At 47.8% G+C, this 14,719-nt stretch overlaps 1 protein-coding gene across 1 annotated transcript; it reads right to left on the bottom strand.

Annotated features, from left to right (window-relative positions):
• Window positions 1-3,088: 3,088 nt before the first annotated feature.
• Window positions 3,089-7,233, bottom strand: LOC111158039 (CMRF35-like molecule 6). The gene is made up of 5 exons (XM_022519834.1): window positions 7,084-7,233; window positions 6,215-6,550; window positions 4,592-4,670; window positions 3,969-4,022; window positions 3,089-3,453 (listed from the first exon to the last, which is right to left on the bottom strand). The coding sequence occupies exons 1-5, from the start codon at window positions 7,142-7,144 to the stop codon at window positions 3,369-3,371; spliced, it is 615 nt and encodes a 204-aa protein (XP_022375542.1). The 5' UTR covers window positions 7,145-7,233; the 3' UTR covers window positions 3,089-3,368.
• Window positions 7,234-14,719: the final 7,486 nt, after the last annotated feature.

The raw sequence follows: 14,719 nt of genomic DNA, 5'->3' as shown, positions 1-14,719 counted from the left end.
CTCTCATTCTGAGCACCACTCACAAGCTGTGTGACTATGGGCAATTACTGAACTTCTCTGAGCCTCACTTTGTATATCTGCAAACTGGGCTGTGATGGAATAACAGAAGAGTTGTTATGGGAATGAAGTGAGAAAATGTATGTGAAGCTCTGAGATCACAATCCTGGGATAGGGCTAGCACTCTACATCAGTATCAGTGCCCGGGGCAAAACTTCACATGCTGGATGAAGAGTCACAAAAAGCAAGCCCAGGACAGGAGGCCAGGAAAGAGAGAAGGCGATGGGCTGGGTTTCCTCATGAGTAATAAGGCAAATTCTAGCCCTAACCTGACGTAATTTAATTAGCATCCTGATTTATAACCCAGTAGCTAAAATTCTTGAAGAACAGTTTTGGGAAGCAGATGAGTATCTGGCCTGGTGTCCAGGCCGGGCTGCAGAGGAAGGAGGTCTTCCTGGAGGTCTTGTTTGGGGGAACATTCAAAAGGCTGAGAGGAGGAGGAGGGCTCAGTCCTGTAGTGACGCAAATCATATTACAAGTAGGAGTCAAAACAGTATGGTACTGGCATTAAAAAAACATAGATCAGAGTTGGGGGTACCCGGCTGGCTCAGTTTCAAGAGTATGTATCTGTTGATCTTGTGGTTGTGAGTTCAAGCCCCATGTTGGGTGTGGAGATGACTTAAATAAATACAATTTTTTAAAAACCATAAGCCTATAGACCAGAACTGAAAGCCTACAAATAAGTTCCCACACATAAAGTCAGTTAATATTTGACAAGGAAGCCGAGAATAGCCCATGAGGGAAAGTATAGTTCCTTCAAGAAATGGTGATCAGAAAAGCGGAGAACCATTTGCAGAAGAATGAAACCGGGCACATACAAATATTAACTTAAAGTGGATTAAGACTTAAATTAAGACCCAAAACTGTGACCCTTATAGGAGAAAATAGTGGAAAAGCTCCTTGACATTGGTCTTGGCAATAATTTTTAGGTGTGACACCAAAATTGTAAGCAATGAAAGCAAAATTTAATTAGTACGATGGCATCAAATTAAAAACTTGTGTACAGCAATAGAAACAATTAATAAAATAAAAAACCTACAGAATGGGAGGAAATATTTGCAAATCATGTATCAGATAAGGGGTTAATATCTCAAATATATAAAGAGCTCATACAACTCAAAATCAACAACAACAACAAAATAACAATTCCTATAATGTGATTGGTCTCATTAAAAAAAATACATATATATATATATATATATATATATATATATGTCAGGGGTCCCTGAGTGGCTCAGTCAGTGAGATGGCTGACTCTTCGTTTTGACTCATGTCACGATCTCAGCATCCTGAGATCGGGCCCCATGTTGGGTTCAGCACTCAGAAGGGAGTTTGCTTGAGGATTCTCTCTCTCCCTCTCCTTCTGCTCTCTCTCTCATAAATAAGTAAATCTTTAAAAAAAATAAAAAATACGTGGGAAGTTTTCATAAACACAGACTGTGATGGGTGGAACTATGAATCAGGTCCATGTGTTTTGTTGAGAGTTGGTCTGAAGGAAGATGGAGAGGGTAGAATGACAGTCAGCTGGGAGCAGAACTCAGGAACAGGGCTGATGGGTTTTAAAGGCATAAAGCTGTTTGAATCTCAATTTTTCCTTTCCCTGACCCTGAGATGTAAACTTTCTCCTTCATGTCAATCCTTTGGGAAAGTTTGCCCCAACTGCACCATCCTTGTGTGGCCAAAGGCAGTCAAGGGGCAAGCTCAGAGCAGAAGGGCTCATGGCAGTGTGGGATATGCAAAGGGGTTGGAGTCTACTTTGTCTTGCACAGATGGTGCAGGGCATCCCTGCTGGTGTCCCCATGCAGCCATGCTGGCTCAAGAGTTATTATTGGGGTACAGGTTTGTGCCCTGCTCTTCTACTTGCAAATGCTTGCTGAGCACCTACTCACCAACTCTTTTAACCAGGTTAGAGTTCCCCTAACAGTGCACTTGGGTTTCCATTCCTCCACATTCCTGCCAATGCTTGCTCTCTCTTGTCATTTTGGTGATAGCCATTCTGACAGGTGTGAAGTGATGTCTCATCATGGTTTTATTTGCCTTTCCGTGATGATGAGGGATGTTGAGCACTTTCTAATGTACCTGTTGGCCATTTATATGTCTTCTTTGGAAACTATTTAGTTCCTCTGCTGATTTTTTTTAAGAGAGAAAGAGAGAGAGAGAGAGAGAGAGAGCGCCTGAGTGGAGGGGAAGAGGGATAGGGAGAGAACCTTAAGCAGATTCCACGAGCTCAGTGTGGAACTTGATGAAGAGCCTGACATGGGGCTTGAGCTCATGAGCCGAAATCAAGAATTGGAGGCTTAACCAACAAAGCCACCCAGGCACCCTTCTCTGCTCATGTTTTAACTGGATTGGTCAAAGGATACAAACTTCCGATTACAAGACGAATACATTCTGGAGACCTAACATATAGCATGAAGACAATAGCTAATGATATTCTGTTATATACTTGAAAGCTGCTAAGAGAATACATATTAGATGTTCTCACCACGAAAAAGAAATGGGAGTGATGTGGCGTGGTGGCGATGTTAGCTAACCCCTCAGTAGTAATCAGTTCGCAATATATATGCATCAAATCAACATGACCTACACCTTCAGCTCACATAATGTTATGTGTCAGTTATATCTAAATAAAGCTGGAAAAAATAAAAATAAAAGTAAACTTGGGAGGGGCGCCTGGGTGGCTCAGTTTTAAGCATCTGCCTTCAGCTCAGGTTATGATCCCAGGGTCCTGGGTTCGAGCCCCAAATCAGGGTCCCTGCTCAGCAGGAAGCCTGCTTCTCTCACTCCCACTCCCCCTGCTTATGTTCCCTCTTTCACTGTGTCTGTCTGTCAAATCTTTTTTTTAAAAAATGTAAACTTGGGGACTGCTAAAAAATGTAAGTATATAGATTGAAAATATATATGCATATATATGGCAAACCCATGAAGAAAACAAGGAGAACATGAATGTAAGATTCACACTTGGTTTCCTCAGAGGGCAGTTTGGGACTTCAGAAATATTAATGATGTTTATTACTTAAGCTGTGAGGTGGGCACCCAAGGGTTGAAGAGTATTTGGGCTGTAAGGAGTATGCATTTATTAGGAACATTCTTTGTGTCTATGAAAGATTGCAAGGAAGTTACAAAAGAGTTTACAGAGTATTCGGAATGAAGTAAGGACGGTGGCTGGAGGTGTCGGTCAGAAGGCCATTCCCATCCATCAGATGGGCTGTGTTCCTGGGCGGGTCATCGATGGGCAATTGGTGTTACTGATTTTAGTTATTGGGCTGATGCCGCCTCCCCACCCCAGATCCCCTCTGAGGCCTGTTCCCTCAGAGGACAGCACTGAGCATGCTCAGGACCAGGGGCACCTCCAGAAAGACCAGGAGCCGGAAGTAGATGCTGCTGAGAAGGGACCTGTGGGGGACAGTGACAGGCAGTGAGCCACGTCCTCGGGGAGATGCCCTGGTACCTTCCACTTTCCTTCTGTCCCTGTGCCCATGTCCTGAGGCTACAATAGTCCACACAGAGATGAGGCCCAGGTGGGTCCATGGGCAGGACAGCCCCACATAACAGATACTCCCGTGACCCTCAGGCTAACAATTGCCCTTGAGATAGGACTTTGAACATGGAGAGGGCCTGGCTATTGGAGTGACATAAGGGAGATCACAGGGAGCAGGTGGGACCTTAGATAGAACCTAGGAAAAGGGTTCTATCTAAGACCTCCCCATTGGGGCTTATCCTATATGTGGACTAGAAATCAGCACTAGGTTATTTGTCTAATGTCTGCTCTCCCATACACAGTAGTTCCCATGAGGGACTGGAAGTGTTTGCTTTAGTCCTAGGGTCCATCTGGCACCTGTGTGGTGCCTCCAAACCTTACCCTTGAGATTCAGTGGTTAACGATGGAGGGAACGAATGACCCCACTCACCTCTCCTCTCCCTTAGAAGCCTGGTCTTCAATAGGATGACTCCTAGGTGAGGGCCTGTGGGGTGGAGAGCAGGGGAGAGACTGCAGGGGCCCCCAGAACACCTGGCCTGGGCTGGAACCTGAAGGACCCCTTTGCACAACACTGGCATTTGTCTTCCCCATCCCCGGAGTCCGATTTCTGCAGATACCTGAGTGCGGGCTCCCCCAGTCCTACAGGTCTCCAGGGAAATGTCCGTCCAGGACTCACTGGCCAGAACTCCCTGATCATTGCGTATTGAAGAACAATCCCGCCTCCCATCACTCCCCACACATGCTCTCCCCCACCCATCTGTCCTAGTTCCCCCAAGCACTCATCATGAGCTGGCATTTCCTCTATTGATGAACATGTTGACTTCTTCACTGTGTGAATTTCCCACCTTTTGTCAGAGCCGGACTGTGTCTCAGTGGCCCCGGGCTGTATCCCTAGAAGAGGGCCTGGCGCTTGGTAGGACTTCCACAGTGAGGTGTGGAATTGGTACATAAGTGTGGGACCGAGGCCACGACAATCACACCCACACACCTCAGCCCCCCGTGTTCCCCAGAAATCACCCAGCTGTCAAAGGTCTCCAGGTGCTAGCCCCTTACCCAGGATGTTGGCTGGAACTGGGGGACTCCTGCGAGATCGTGGTCTTCTGCATGGGGTCTGGCAGGGTCGAGTGAAGACCTGTTGTTGATGAGGGAGGAGAAGGCAGGCTGAGGACAAGCCAAAGCTGACACGCCACAACCCCACCCCCCATACTCCTGGGTGGGACAGGTGACACTACTCCAGGAACTTCCCAGCTGTCTTCATGGCAATGCCTTTCTAGAGGGAAAAAGAACCCTAACACTGACAATGGCAAGGCCTCCAGTATCCTGTGAGTCTTCTTTATCACACGAAAAGCCTTCTGAAACCTCCCCCTTTCCTTACCTCCCCAAACTTCCAAGTACACAATCAGCTGTCCCTCACAAGCCAGACAGCAGCTCTTTCTGCCCTGGGGTCCTGTCCCTGAGCTTTAACGAAACCACCATTATTGCACCGAAGATGTCTCAAGGATTCTTTCTTGGTTGTAAGCTCTGGACCCCACCCCACCAAACCTCACCCATATTCCAAAACCATATCAAGGGTGCTGGGGGGGGCTCACAGAGCTGGAGGTTGCAGTGCTGGCTGGGGTGGGGGGGAAGCACACGTCAGGCCTGCTGTCCTCCCCCAGGCTCTCCCACTCTCTGTCAGCTGTGTGGCTCCGACTCACATAGTCCTGGTCACTCAGGCCATCTGGACAGGCATCCGGGCTCCACATCTGCCCACAGCAACACCCAGGCCTGCCTGAGACTCCGGCCTCCCTGGCCCCCTCTGCAGGTGCACCCTGGCCAGGTGGGCGATTTCAGAGGCAGAGCATCTCCCAGCAGGGCATGGGGCAGTGTGTGGAAGGAGCTCAGGGCTCTGGGCTCAGCCACCCGCCCCTGGTTTCCCCTGGCAGAGTATGGGTTGAGCTTTCTTCTGCAGAGATTGATCCAGAGCTGGGGGTGGGGCCGGGTCCTCAGGGAGGGCTGATGTCTAGAGTGAGGATCATGAAACAGAACCCCCACATTAGGGTCTGGGGCTCCTTCTTGGGCCCCTGTCGAGACTGCTGCAGACCCCCAGGATCACAGCTGTGAGGCTGGTGCTCAGGAGCCATCCAAGACACAGTGATGTCCTGTTAGAGCCCTGGGGTCCTGGGCAGCCAGTAAGGGAGAGGAGCCAAAGCCCTAGGGTCCCTTTCCCCATTGGGAGGACAGAGAGACGTCCAAAAAGAGGCTCAGGACACTTTCAGCATGGAGAGGACCCTTGTCAGGACAGGAAGGCAGATAGCTGTCCCCACACTCAGGGCCATTCCCACTGCCCACCCTGGGAGAGCTTTAGGTATGAGAGTGTGACAGGGCGGGGCACACTGAGACGCTTAGGTCAGCTAGAGGTGTGCATGTGCTTGTGTGAGTGTGCAGACAACACAATACCTGCACACACACTTAAACATGCAGACATATACACAGACCAAATGCACGACACATGTACACACACACACACACACACACACACACACACAAGCACACCCCCAGTATCCTGTGTCACCCAACCATCCTCACCCCGCTCTTCTATCCCATGTCCCACCACTTTCCTGACAGGGTCGGGGTGATCAGCCCCAGTCTCAGGCAGCTGGTGCTGGTGTCGGGGGAGGGGTGTGCACAGCTCACCTGGGGTCACAGACAACACAACTTGGAAGTTGAGGTCAAGCAAATATTCTGGGAGCCATGATGTATCGATTCCACACCGGTATGTTCCTGTATCACTTTCTGTGAGGTTCTCCAAGGTCACTGTGAAGGTGAGGTTTGCAGGACGGTCCCTGATGGACAAACGGTCCTTCCTCACTTCTATGTCTGCTTCTTTGGTCACCACAATATCCCCCAAGCATGGGCTTTTGCACCAATACTTGGCATTCTCTCTGAATTCCTCTCCGTACTGACACTGCACACTCAGGGATCCCCCCACGGGGCCTGTCACGGAGGTGGGGCCACGCAGAGACCAACAACCTGGAAAACACAGCCAAGTGTGACCCCTCAACAGATGGGCCTGGGTCAAGGGGATCTGAGGTCAAGGTGACCATCGAGTCCCTGAAGGGCCCTAGGGGTCTGGAGGAGGCCTTAGCAGGAGACAGGCCTTCCTGAGATTAGAAAGCAGATGTACCTTCCTTCTCACAGAGTGGACCAAGGCTTCCTTGGTGTGTCTTGGGGTGTGTGTGTGTGTGTGTGTGTGTGTGTGTGTGTGTGTGTGTGTATGTGATGCACTTAGACCTTGTTTCTGACTGTGACACTACAATAATGGTGGTCACAGGAGCCCCTCCACTCAGGGCTGTTCTGTCCACTATATTGGAGATGACTCACCTGCTTTATGCACTGAATCCTCCTGGTCGTTTCTAAGGCACTGCTGGCCGATCCGAGAATCTTCTCTGCTCTCCCTCCTCCCTCCCACGTCCTTCTCCCCTCCCCTGCCCCACAACCCCATCCCCCTGTCTCCCTCCCTCCCACCCAGGGCAGACTTCCCTGCCAAGCTCAGCCCCGCTCACCTGGGACCTGCAGAAGGAGCAGCGCTGCAGGCAGCCACAGCCTCCTGTCCTCTGGGGTCATGTCTGTAGCACAGACGTCACCCACAGAAATGCCAGGCTCGTGAGGCGGGATAATTTCAAGCCTCCTCACAGAGGGTCCTCTCTGCAGGGCCCACTTCTTCTTTCTGGGGTCTCTTTGCTTCCTCGTCCTGCCTGTGTTTGGTCTCACGATCTTCTTCCACGCTGACTCAAGCTGGTTGGGGTGCAGGAAGCTTGGGGACAGAAGCAGAAAAGGCTGAGGCAGAATCCTGGACCTGGTGCCCCGGATCCACTCAATCTCGATGACAAGACAGCTCCTGGTCCAGGACTGGATTGGGATTGCTGTCCCCTTCCACAGCCAACATCTGCTCCTCTCACTGTCCACACTCGCCCCACAAATGGAGCAACACGGGAGCATTTCCTGCTCAGTGGAATGTCCACAACCCTGTGATGTGTCACTTCCTTCTGGTCAGGATGGACCATGTCCGGGGTGGAGCCCCCAGCAGCCCATATTCTCAGGCACCAGTGGTGACCACAGTGGTGTTAGGACCCCCCAGCCTGCAGCTCCAAGCACCCACAGTCCCCATGAGACCCTTGCTCTCCTCTGGCCACACAAGTTGACACTGTGACCTCTGATGCTTTCAAAGGTTCTATTTGGGTTCTGGGTTCCGAACCAGGGTACTAATTCCCCAGGTGTGCTTCCCTCCTGTGTGTTTCCCTGTTCTCAAGACACGGACAGGGAACAGCCATCACCAGTCCCATGTGCACCTCATTTTGACTCCTTCTTGTTTGGAATGTCCACCCTACTGTGACTCTCAGGGCAGAGGACTGCCAATGGACAAGAGGGTCCAGAGACTGAAGGAGCTGATGGGACATTGGGGACATGTGAAGCTGAGACTGGACTTTTTCTCTCCATCCAGTGGCAAGAGGAGCCATTGTGTAAGAAGAGGATGGTCTGACAAAGCACTGGCTGCCGGTGTCCATTTTGGGTTCACATGGTGACCGGGGGCTTCTTCCAGGAGTAGAATTGGGGGATGGTCCATGCCAGGAGGTGGGGAGGTGGGTCTGTCCTAACTCAGAGTGGCTTGTTCTCATGACATGATGGGTTTGGGGTGGGTTTATTCTGGAAATGGTAAAGAGGTGGGTCACAGTGAAGGGCCTGACATCTTGCCTGGGTTATGCCAACTCCTCAAACTTGACATGCACAACCAGGTCAATCAGTTTCCCCCTAAACACTCTCTTCCCAGATCTGTTTCTCCTCCACACTGTCTTATCCTGATCTAAGGCCACAGTATTCCCAGAGTTATTGCAACCAGACCCTGTCATCCGGGATTCCTCTCTCTGCCTCTCCCCATTATTATTTCTTCTAGCATCTCCATCTGCCCATATACTCTCTTCCTCCTGACATTACAGCAATCCTCTCTTCTCTCAGTGTAATAGTGCCATCCCTGTTCCTCTGAGTCCCCTTGTGCTTTGTCCTCCCTCTGTTCCACTCATCAGCAAGAGAGCTCTTCAACAAAACTCAGAAGTAGCCAGTACACCCTTGGTGCCATGTCCTTCAGATGAAACCCTCTCCCGTGCTTGGCTTGCATGGTCTGAGTGGCCCAGCCACTGCTGGGTTCTGCATTTCTATCTTGCTCCCCCACCACAATGTGCTCCATGTTTTATCCACTGTGCCCACCCTTCCCCAGGGCCTTAGCACCTGCTTGTCCCACTCCTTGGATCCTCTGCCCACCTCTTCACAGTGCTTCCTCCTTCTTACTTTTTAGATTGCACCTTGGATGTACTCCCTTAGAAAGGCCTCCCCGATCACTCTTCCTAGGGTCACCCTGTTGTCTCAATCACCAACCCCTGTTTGTTTCCTGCATAGTTCACTGAATCTTGTCATATGTTTACTCTTGGTAGTCTCTGTGCATCTCCACCACTGGGATAGAGCTTATATTATATCAGCATTCTGGGTCTGCTTCATTCTTCACACAATGACTCAGTGGCCAACTGCACTTTGTGACCAATGGTTGACTTCTGATAACTGTTCATAGAATGAGTGAATGAGTGATTGAGTCAATGAATAAACGCTACATTGGCTGCAGACATGGGCCTAGACAACTGTGGTCCAACAAGATGCAATATCTATGGTGGTATAATGAATTCCCCCAGAACTTGGTGGCTGAAAACAGTATTTATTATCTCACACTTGCTGAGAGTCACAAATCTGAGAGTGGCTTATCTGGGTGGTTGTGGCTCAGTGGGTCTCTTTCACAATGGTGTGGTCAAGATGTTGACCAGACTATACTCATTGAAAGGCTGGACTGGCCTGAAGGATCTGCTTCAGAGATGACAGTCCACCTGGAGGTTAGCAGGAGTCCTTATCTCCTTGCCCAATACAACTGCTCAAGTGTCTTCATGAGGTGACATCCAGCTTCTCCCACGGAGAGTGATCCAAGAAGAGCAAGGCACAACATATTTATGATTTATCCTTGGAAATCGTGTACCATTGTTTCTGCCATATCTGGGGACTACAACCCACCCTGACACAATATAGAGGACCCCTGCCAAGGGATGTGGATATCTGATCTGAGTGGAAGCTATGAAAGGATATGATTCCTAAAATATCAGATATCTGTGTATTTATATTTGTGCAATTTCCTTTGCTTGATTTGGGTGTAGGTGTAGATGTTCATTGGTTTTCTGTCATATAGCAAGGAGTTTCCGTAATCTTCCCCGCAACTAGTTACCCTGCCTAAAGCTCAGACACCAATAATCTAACCAAAAGCGTATTTTGAGAGATGATATCAGGATGGAATGCAGATTCCTCTGGTTTGACTGCTCAAGTGCCTTTCCCTCAGACCATGATGCTGGCAGGCAGAGAGTGGCCAGCAACCAGCAAGAGGGAGAAGCACCATCTTCAGACCCAGGAGAGGGTCTGCAGAATGAGAGTGTTTGTCAGGCAGCTGGTGGCCATTGTAACACATACTGGGAAACTTGACAAGAACTCACAGTTTCTTCAGTCTTCTCAGCCCACCACTTTCTCTTCCATCTCCCTTTCACTTCCTGTTGCATCTTCCTTTTCTAAAAACTTGAGTTTCTACAGCTCCTCGCTGAGCTGAGAAGTTGGAAGACCTACCAGGTGCACAGAGCAATTACAACAGAGATTTGACTTCAGGTTTAAGTCCTCAGTGTGATGGTTCACGTTATGGGTTAACTGTCCATGGGTGGCTCAGATGGAAGATGATCTTGGGTGTGTCTGGGAGCATGTTTCTGGAGGAGATGAGTCTTTGAATCCGTGGACTCAGTGAGGTAGGTGCCCTCTCAGCAGACTTTTGCTTTGTGAAGCTCTCAGCATCTGGAAAAAAGAGGGATGTCAAAGTAGGGTTACAAACATTCTGGGCTATTTGAGAGTGGGAAGAGGTAAGTGCTTGGCTTGGGTCCCAATGTTAGCCAGGAGGATGAAGAGCTCCCCGGTCAGCCTGCACATGGAGCCTCAGTGTCCCCAGTCTCTGACAGTGTCCTCATGGGCACCAGCTTATCTCTAGGACACCGGGAAAGATGTCTGAGCTGTGTGCCCATGGCCTTTGGGCGTGCTCATGAATCAACTTTTGGACATGCAAGTGGTCATAGGACATAATTAATTGGTCTAGAAAAATGACTCCTGAATCACAAAGTTAGTTCACTTGTGGTTGGTTGGAATAAGACACATGTAGAAATAGCAGGATGAACATCTAAGTCAGTGCAACCCTGTGATTGTATTGATAATTCAATTTAGACATAATGTTAAAGATGACTTTTGAAGCTGTTAATGGGAGGCCAGGCCAGAGCCAAAGGGCAGACTTCTCTCCCTGCACTGCAAGACGGACCCTCCCACCCCAACCTCCTGCCCATTTCTGCCCATCTTCTTGGTCCTGGCACGATGTCTCCTTGTTTCCCATCCCCTTAGCCACCTTTTCTTAGACCTTGCTGGCATGGACCCCAGGGAGTCCTTGAAAGAGCTGCTTCCCTCACTTCTGGACAATAAGAGGAAGCATCACCAGATGTTGCCATATCAAGGTCCATGTCAGCTGACCGTGGTCAGGAGGGGGCACTGGGTCTATCGACCTCTTCCAGGGAGTACGAATTCCAGAAGAGCCATGGGGCACTGCTTCTCAATAAAGCTGAAGTGCTGGGCTAGAGTCCGAGGTGTCCTGTCTTTCTGCCTGGTTCTGTACCCTTCCTTGTGCACAGGTGGTGAGGGTCCTGACTTATTCTCGTCTGAACTACCCTTTGGGCTCCGGACCCCTGCTTGCATCTTGAGCTCTGGACTGTGAATGTCTGGGTCCACCTCTAGTTGAGCCCAAGGGAGACACAGTGATTCACAAGCCAACAGCTCAGGCTGATGCACAGGATGGGGCTTGAGGAGGGAAGCAAGCTATAGGACTGAGCCGGAGGAGGAAAGGTCATCAGGATACAGTGGGTTTAGTTCTAACCCCTGGGGTGGCCAGGACCAGAGTTTGAATCATCTGGGAGGACTCAGCAGCTAAGAAGCAATCCTGTTAGAGGAGAATTATTTTTTTTAATTTTTTATTTCTATTCAGCGTAACAGTATTCATTGTTTTTGCACCACACCCAGTGCTCCATGCAATCCGTGCCCTCTCCAATACCCACCACCTGGTTCCCCCAACCTCCCACCCTCCACCCCTTCAAACCCCTCAGATTGTTTTTCAGAGTCCATAATCTCTCATGGTTCACCTCCCCTTCCAATTTCCCTCAACTCCCTTCTCCTCTCTAACTCCCCTTGTCCTCCATGCTATTTGTTATGCTCCACAAATAAGTGAAACCATATGATAATTGACTCTCTCTGCTTGACTTATTTCACTCAGCATCATCTCTTCCAGTCCTGTCCATGTTGCTACAAAAGTTGGGTATTCATCCTTTCTGATGGAGGCATAATATTGCATAGTTTATATGGACCACATCTTCCTTATCCATTCGTCCATTGAAGGGCATCTTGGTTCTTTCCACAGTTTGGCGTGGCCATTGCTGCTATAAACATTGGGGTACAGATGGCCCTTCTTTTCACTCCATCTGTATCTTTGGGGTAAATACTCAGTAGTGCAATTGCAGGGTCATAGGGAAGCTCTATTTTTAATTTCCTGAGGAATCTCCACACTGTTCTCCAAAGTGGCTGCACCAACTTGCATTCCCACCAACAGTGTAAGAGGGTTCCCCTTTCTCCACATCCCCTCCAACACATGTTGTTTCCTGTCTTGCTAATTTTGGCCATTCTAAGTGGTGTAAGGTGGTATCTCAATGTGGTTTTAATTTGAATCTCCCTGATGGCTAGTGATGATGAACATTTTTTCATGTCTGATAGCCATTTGTGTATCTTCATTGGAGAAGTGTCTGTTCATATCTTCTGCCCACTTTTTTATATGATTGTCTGTTTTGTGTGTGTTGAATTTGAGGAGTTCTTTATAGATCCTGGATATCAACCTTTTGTCTGTACTGTCATTTGCAAATATCTTCTCCCATTCCGTGGGTTGCCTCTTTGTTTTCTTGACTGTTTCCTTTGCTGTGCAGAAGCTTTTGATTTTGATGAAGTCCCAAAAGTTCATTTTTGCTTTTGTTTCCTTTGTCTTTGGAGACATATCTTGAAAGAAGTTGCTGTGGCTGATATCGAAGAGGTTACTGCCTATATTCTCCTCTAGGATTCTGATGGATTTCTGTCTCACGTTGAGGTCTTTTATCCATTTTGAGTTTATCTTTGTGTACGGTTTAAGAGAATGGTCGAGTTTCATTCTTCTACATATAGCTGTCCAGTTTTCCCAGCACCATTTATTGAAGAGACTGTCTTTTTTCGACTGTATATTTTTTCCTGTTTTGTCAAAGATTATTTGACCATAGAGTGGAGGGTCCATATCTGGGTTCTCTACTCTGTTCCACTGGTCTGTGTGTCTGTTTTTATGCCAGTACCATGCTGTCTTGGTGATCACAGCTTTGTAGTAAAGCTTGAAATCAGGTAACATGATGCCCCCAGTTTTATTTTTGTTTTTCAACATTTCCTTAGCAATTCAGGGTCTCTTCTGATTCTATACAAATTTTAGGATTATTTGCTCCAGCTCTTTGAAAAATACTGGTGGAATTTTGATCAGAATGGCATTAAAAGTATATATTGCTCTAGGCAGTATAGACATTTTAACAAAAATGTTTATTCTTCCGATCCAAGAGCATGGAATGGTCTTCCATCTTTTTGTGTCTTCTTCAATTTCTTTCATGAGTGTTCTGTAGTTCCTCAAGTACAGATCCTTTACCTCTTTGGTTAGGTTTATTCCCAGGTATCTTATGGTTCTTGGTGCTATAGTAAATGGAATCGATTCTCTAATTTCCCTTTCTGTATTTTCATTGTTAGTGTATAAGAAAGCCACTGGTTTCTGTACATTGACTTTGTATCCTGCCAAGTTGCTGAATTGTTGTATGAGTTCTAGTAGTTTGGGGGTGGAGTCTTTTGGGTTTTCCATATAAAGAATCTTGTCATCTGCGAAGAGAGAAAGTCTGACTTCTTCTTTGCCAATTTGGATACCTTTTATTTCTCTTTGTTGTCTGATTGCTGTTGCTAGTCTAAGTCCTTGAAGAGGCTGCCCAGTTCTGCAAATGGTCACTATCGCCATCTTTTGGTGGCTTGAAGAACTGCCCCAAGTGTGCTCTGGGTGTTACCTTCATCCTCATCCTGGAGGTTGGGAAGTACAAATGCCTTTTGGGCAAAACATAAGAGACTCTTGAGCATAGGAAACAAACTGAGGTTTGCTTAAGGGAGTGGGATGGGGGGATGGGGTAACTGGGTGATGGATATTAAGGAGGGCATGTGATGTAATGTGCCCTGGGTGTGATGTAAGACTGATGACTCACTAACTCCTACCCCTGAAACCAGGAATACAATATATGTTAATTAACTGAATTTAAGTTAAAAAGCTAAAATTAAGAAATGTCTTTTGGGGGTGCCTGGGTGGCTCAGTGAGTTAAAGCCTCTGCTTTCGGCTCAGGTAATGGTCCCAGGCTCCTGGGATCGAGCCCCGCATCTCGGGCTCTCTGCTCAGCAGGGAGCCTGCTTCCTCCTCTCTCTCTGCCTGCCTCTCTGCTTGCTTGTGATCTCTGTCTATCAAATAAATAAATAAAATCTTTTATTAAAAAGTTAAAAAAAAAGAAATGTCTTTTGTAGTCGAGTATCAAGGCCTGTCATGATCCCTCCAGATCCCTCCAGACAGAGGGCCAGAGCTCATGGAAATTCTGGAGACCCAGGGAAAAAGGATATTTGGTTTTCAGTCAGAAAGATGAGAACTCAGGTTTAGGGAGAATGGCCTTCTATTTATATAAATTTTCTTTGATTTCAGACAACAGCATTTTGTCATTTTGGACATCCATATCCAGGACATATTTGGTTATGCTTATACCTAAGGATTTCATTTTCTTGGGAGTAAGTGTACATGGAATGCATTTTTAATTCAGGTTTCCATATGTTCACTTGTTAGTATATGGACATGTGATTGACTGATGTGAGTTCATATTGTATCCCATGACCTGCTGAACTCACCTCTTAGTTCTATGAGGTTTTGTAGATTGCTTGAGATTTTTTTTTCTTTAAGACTTT

The sequence above is a fragment of the Enhydra lutris genome, unplaced genomic scaffold (genome assembly GCF_002288905.1).
Source record: "Enhydra lutris kenyoni isolate GAN:26980312 unplaced genomic scaffold, ASM228890v2 scaffoldscaffold57, whole genome shotgun sequence".
In the NCBI taxonomy this organism is placed as follows: domain Eukaryota; kingdom Metazoa; phylum Chordata; class Mammalia; order Carnivora; family Mustelidae; genus Enhydra; species Enhydra lutris.
The sequence above is the reverse complement of the archived record's forward strand: the minus strand, read 5'-3'. Positions and strand labels throughout refer to the sequence as shown.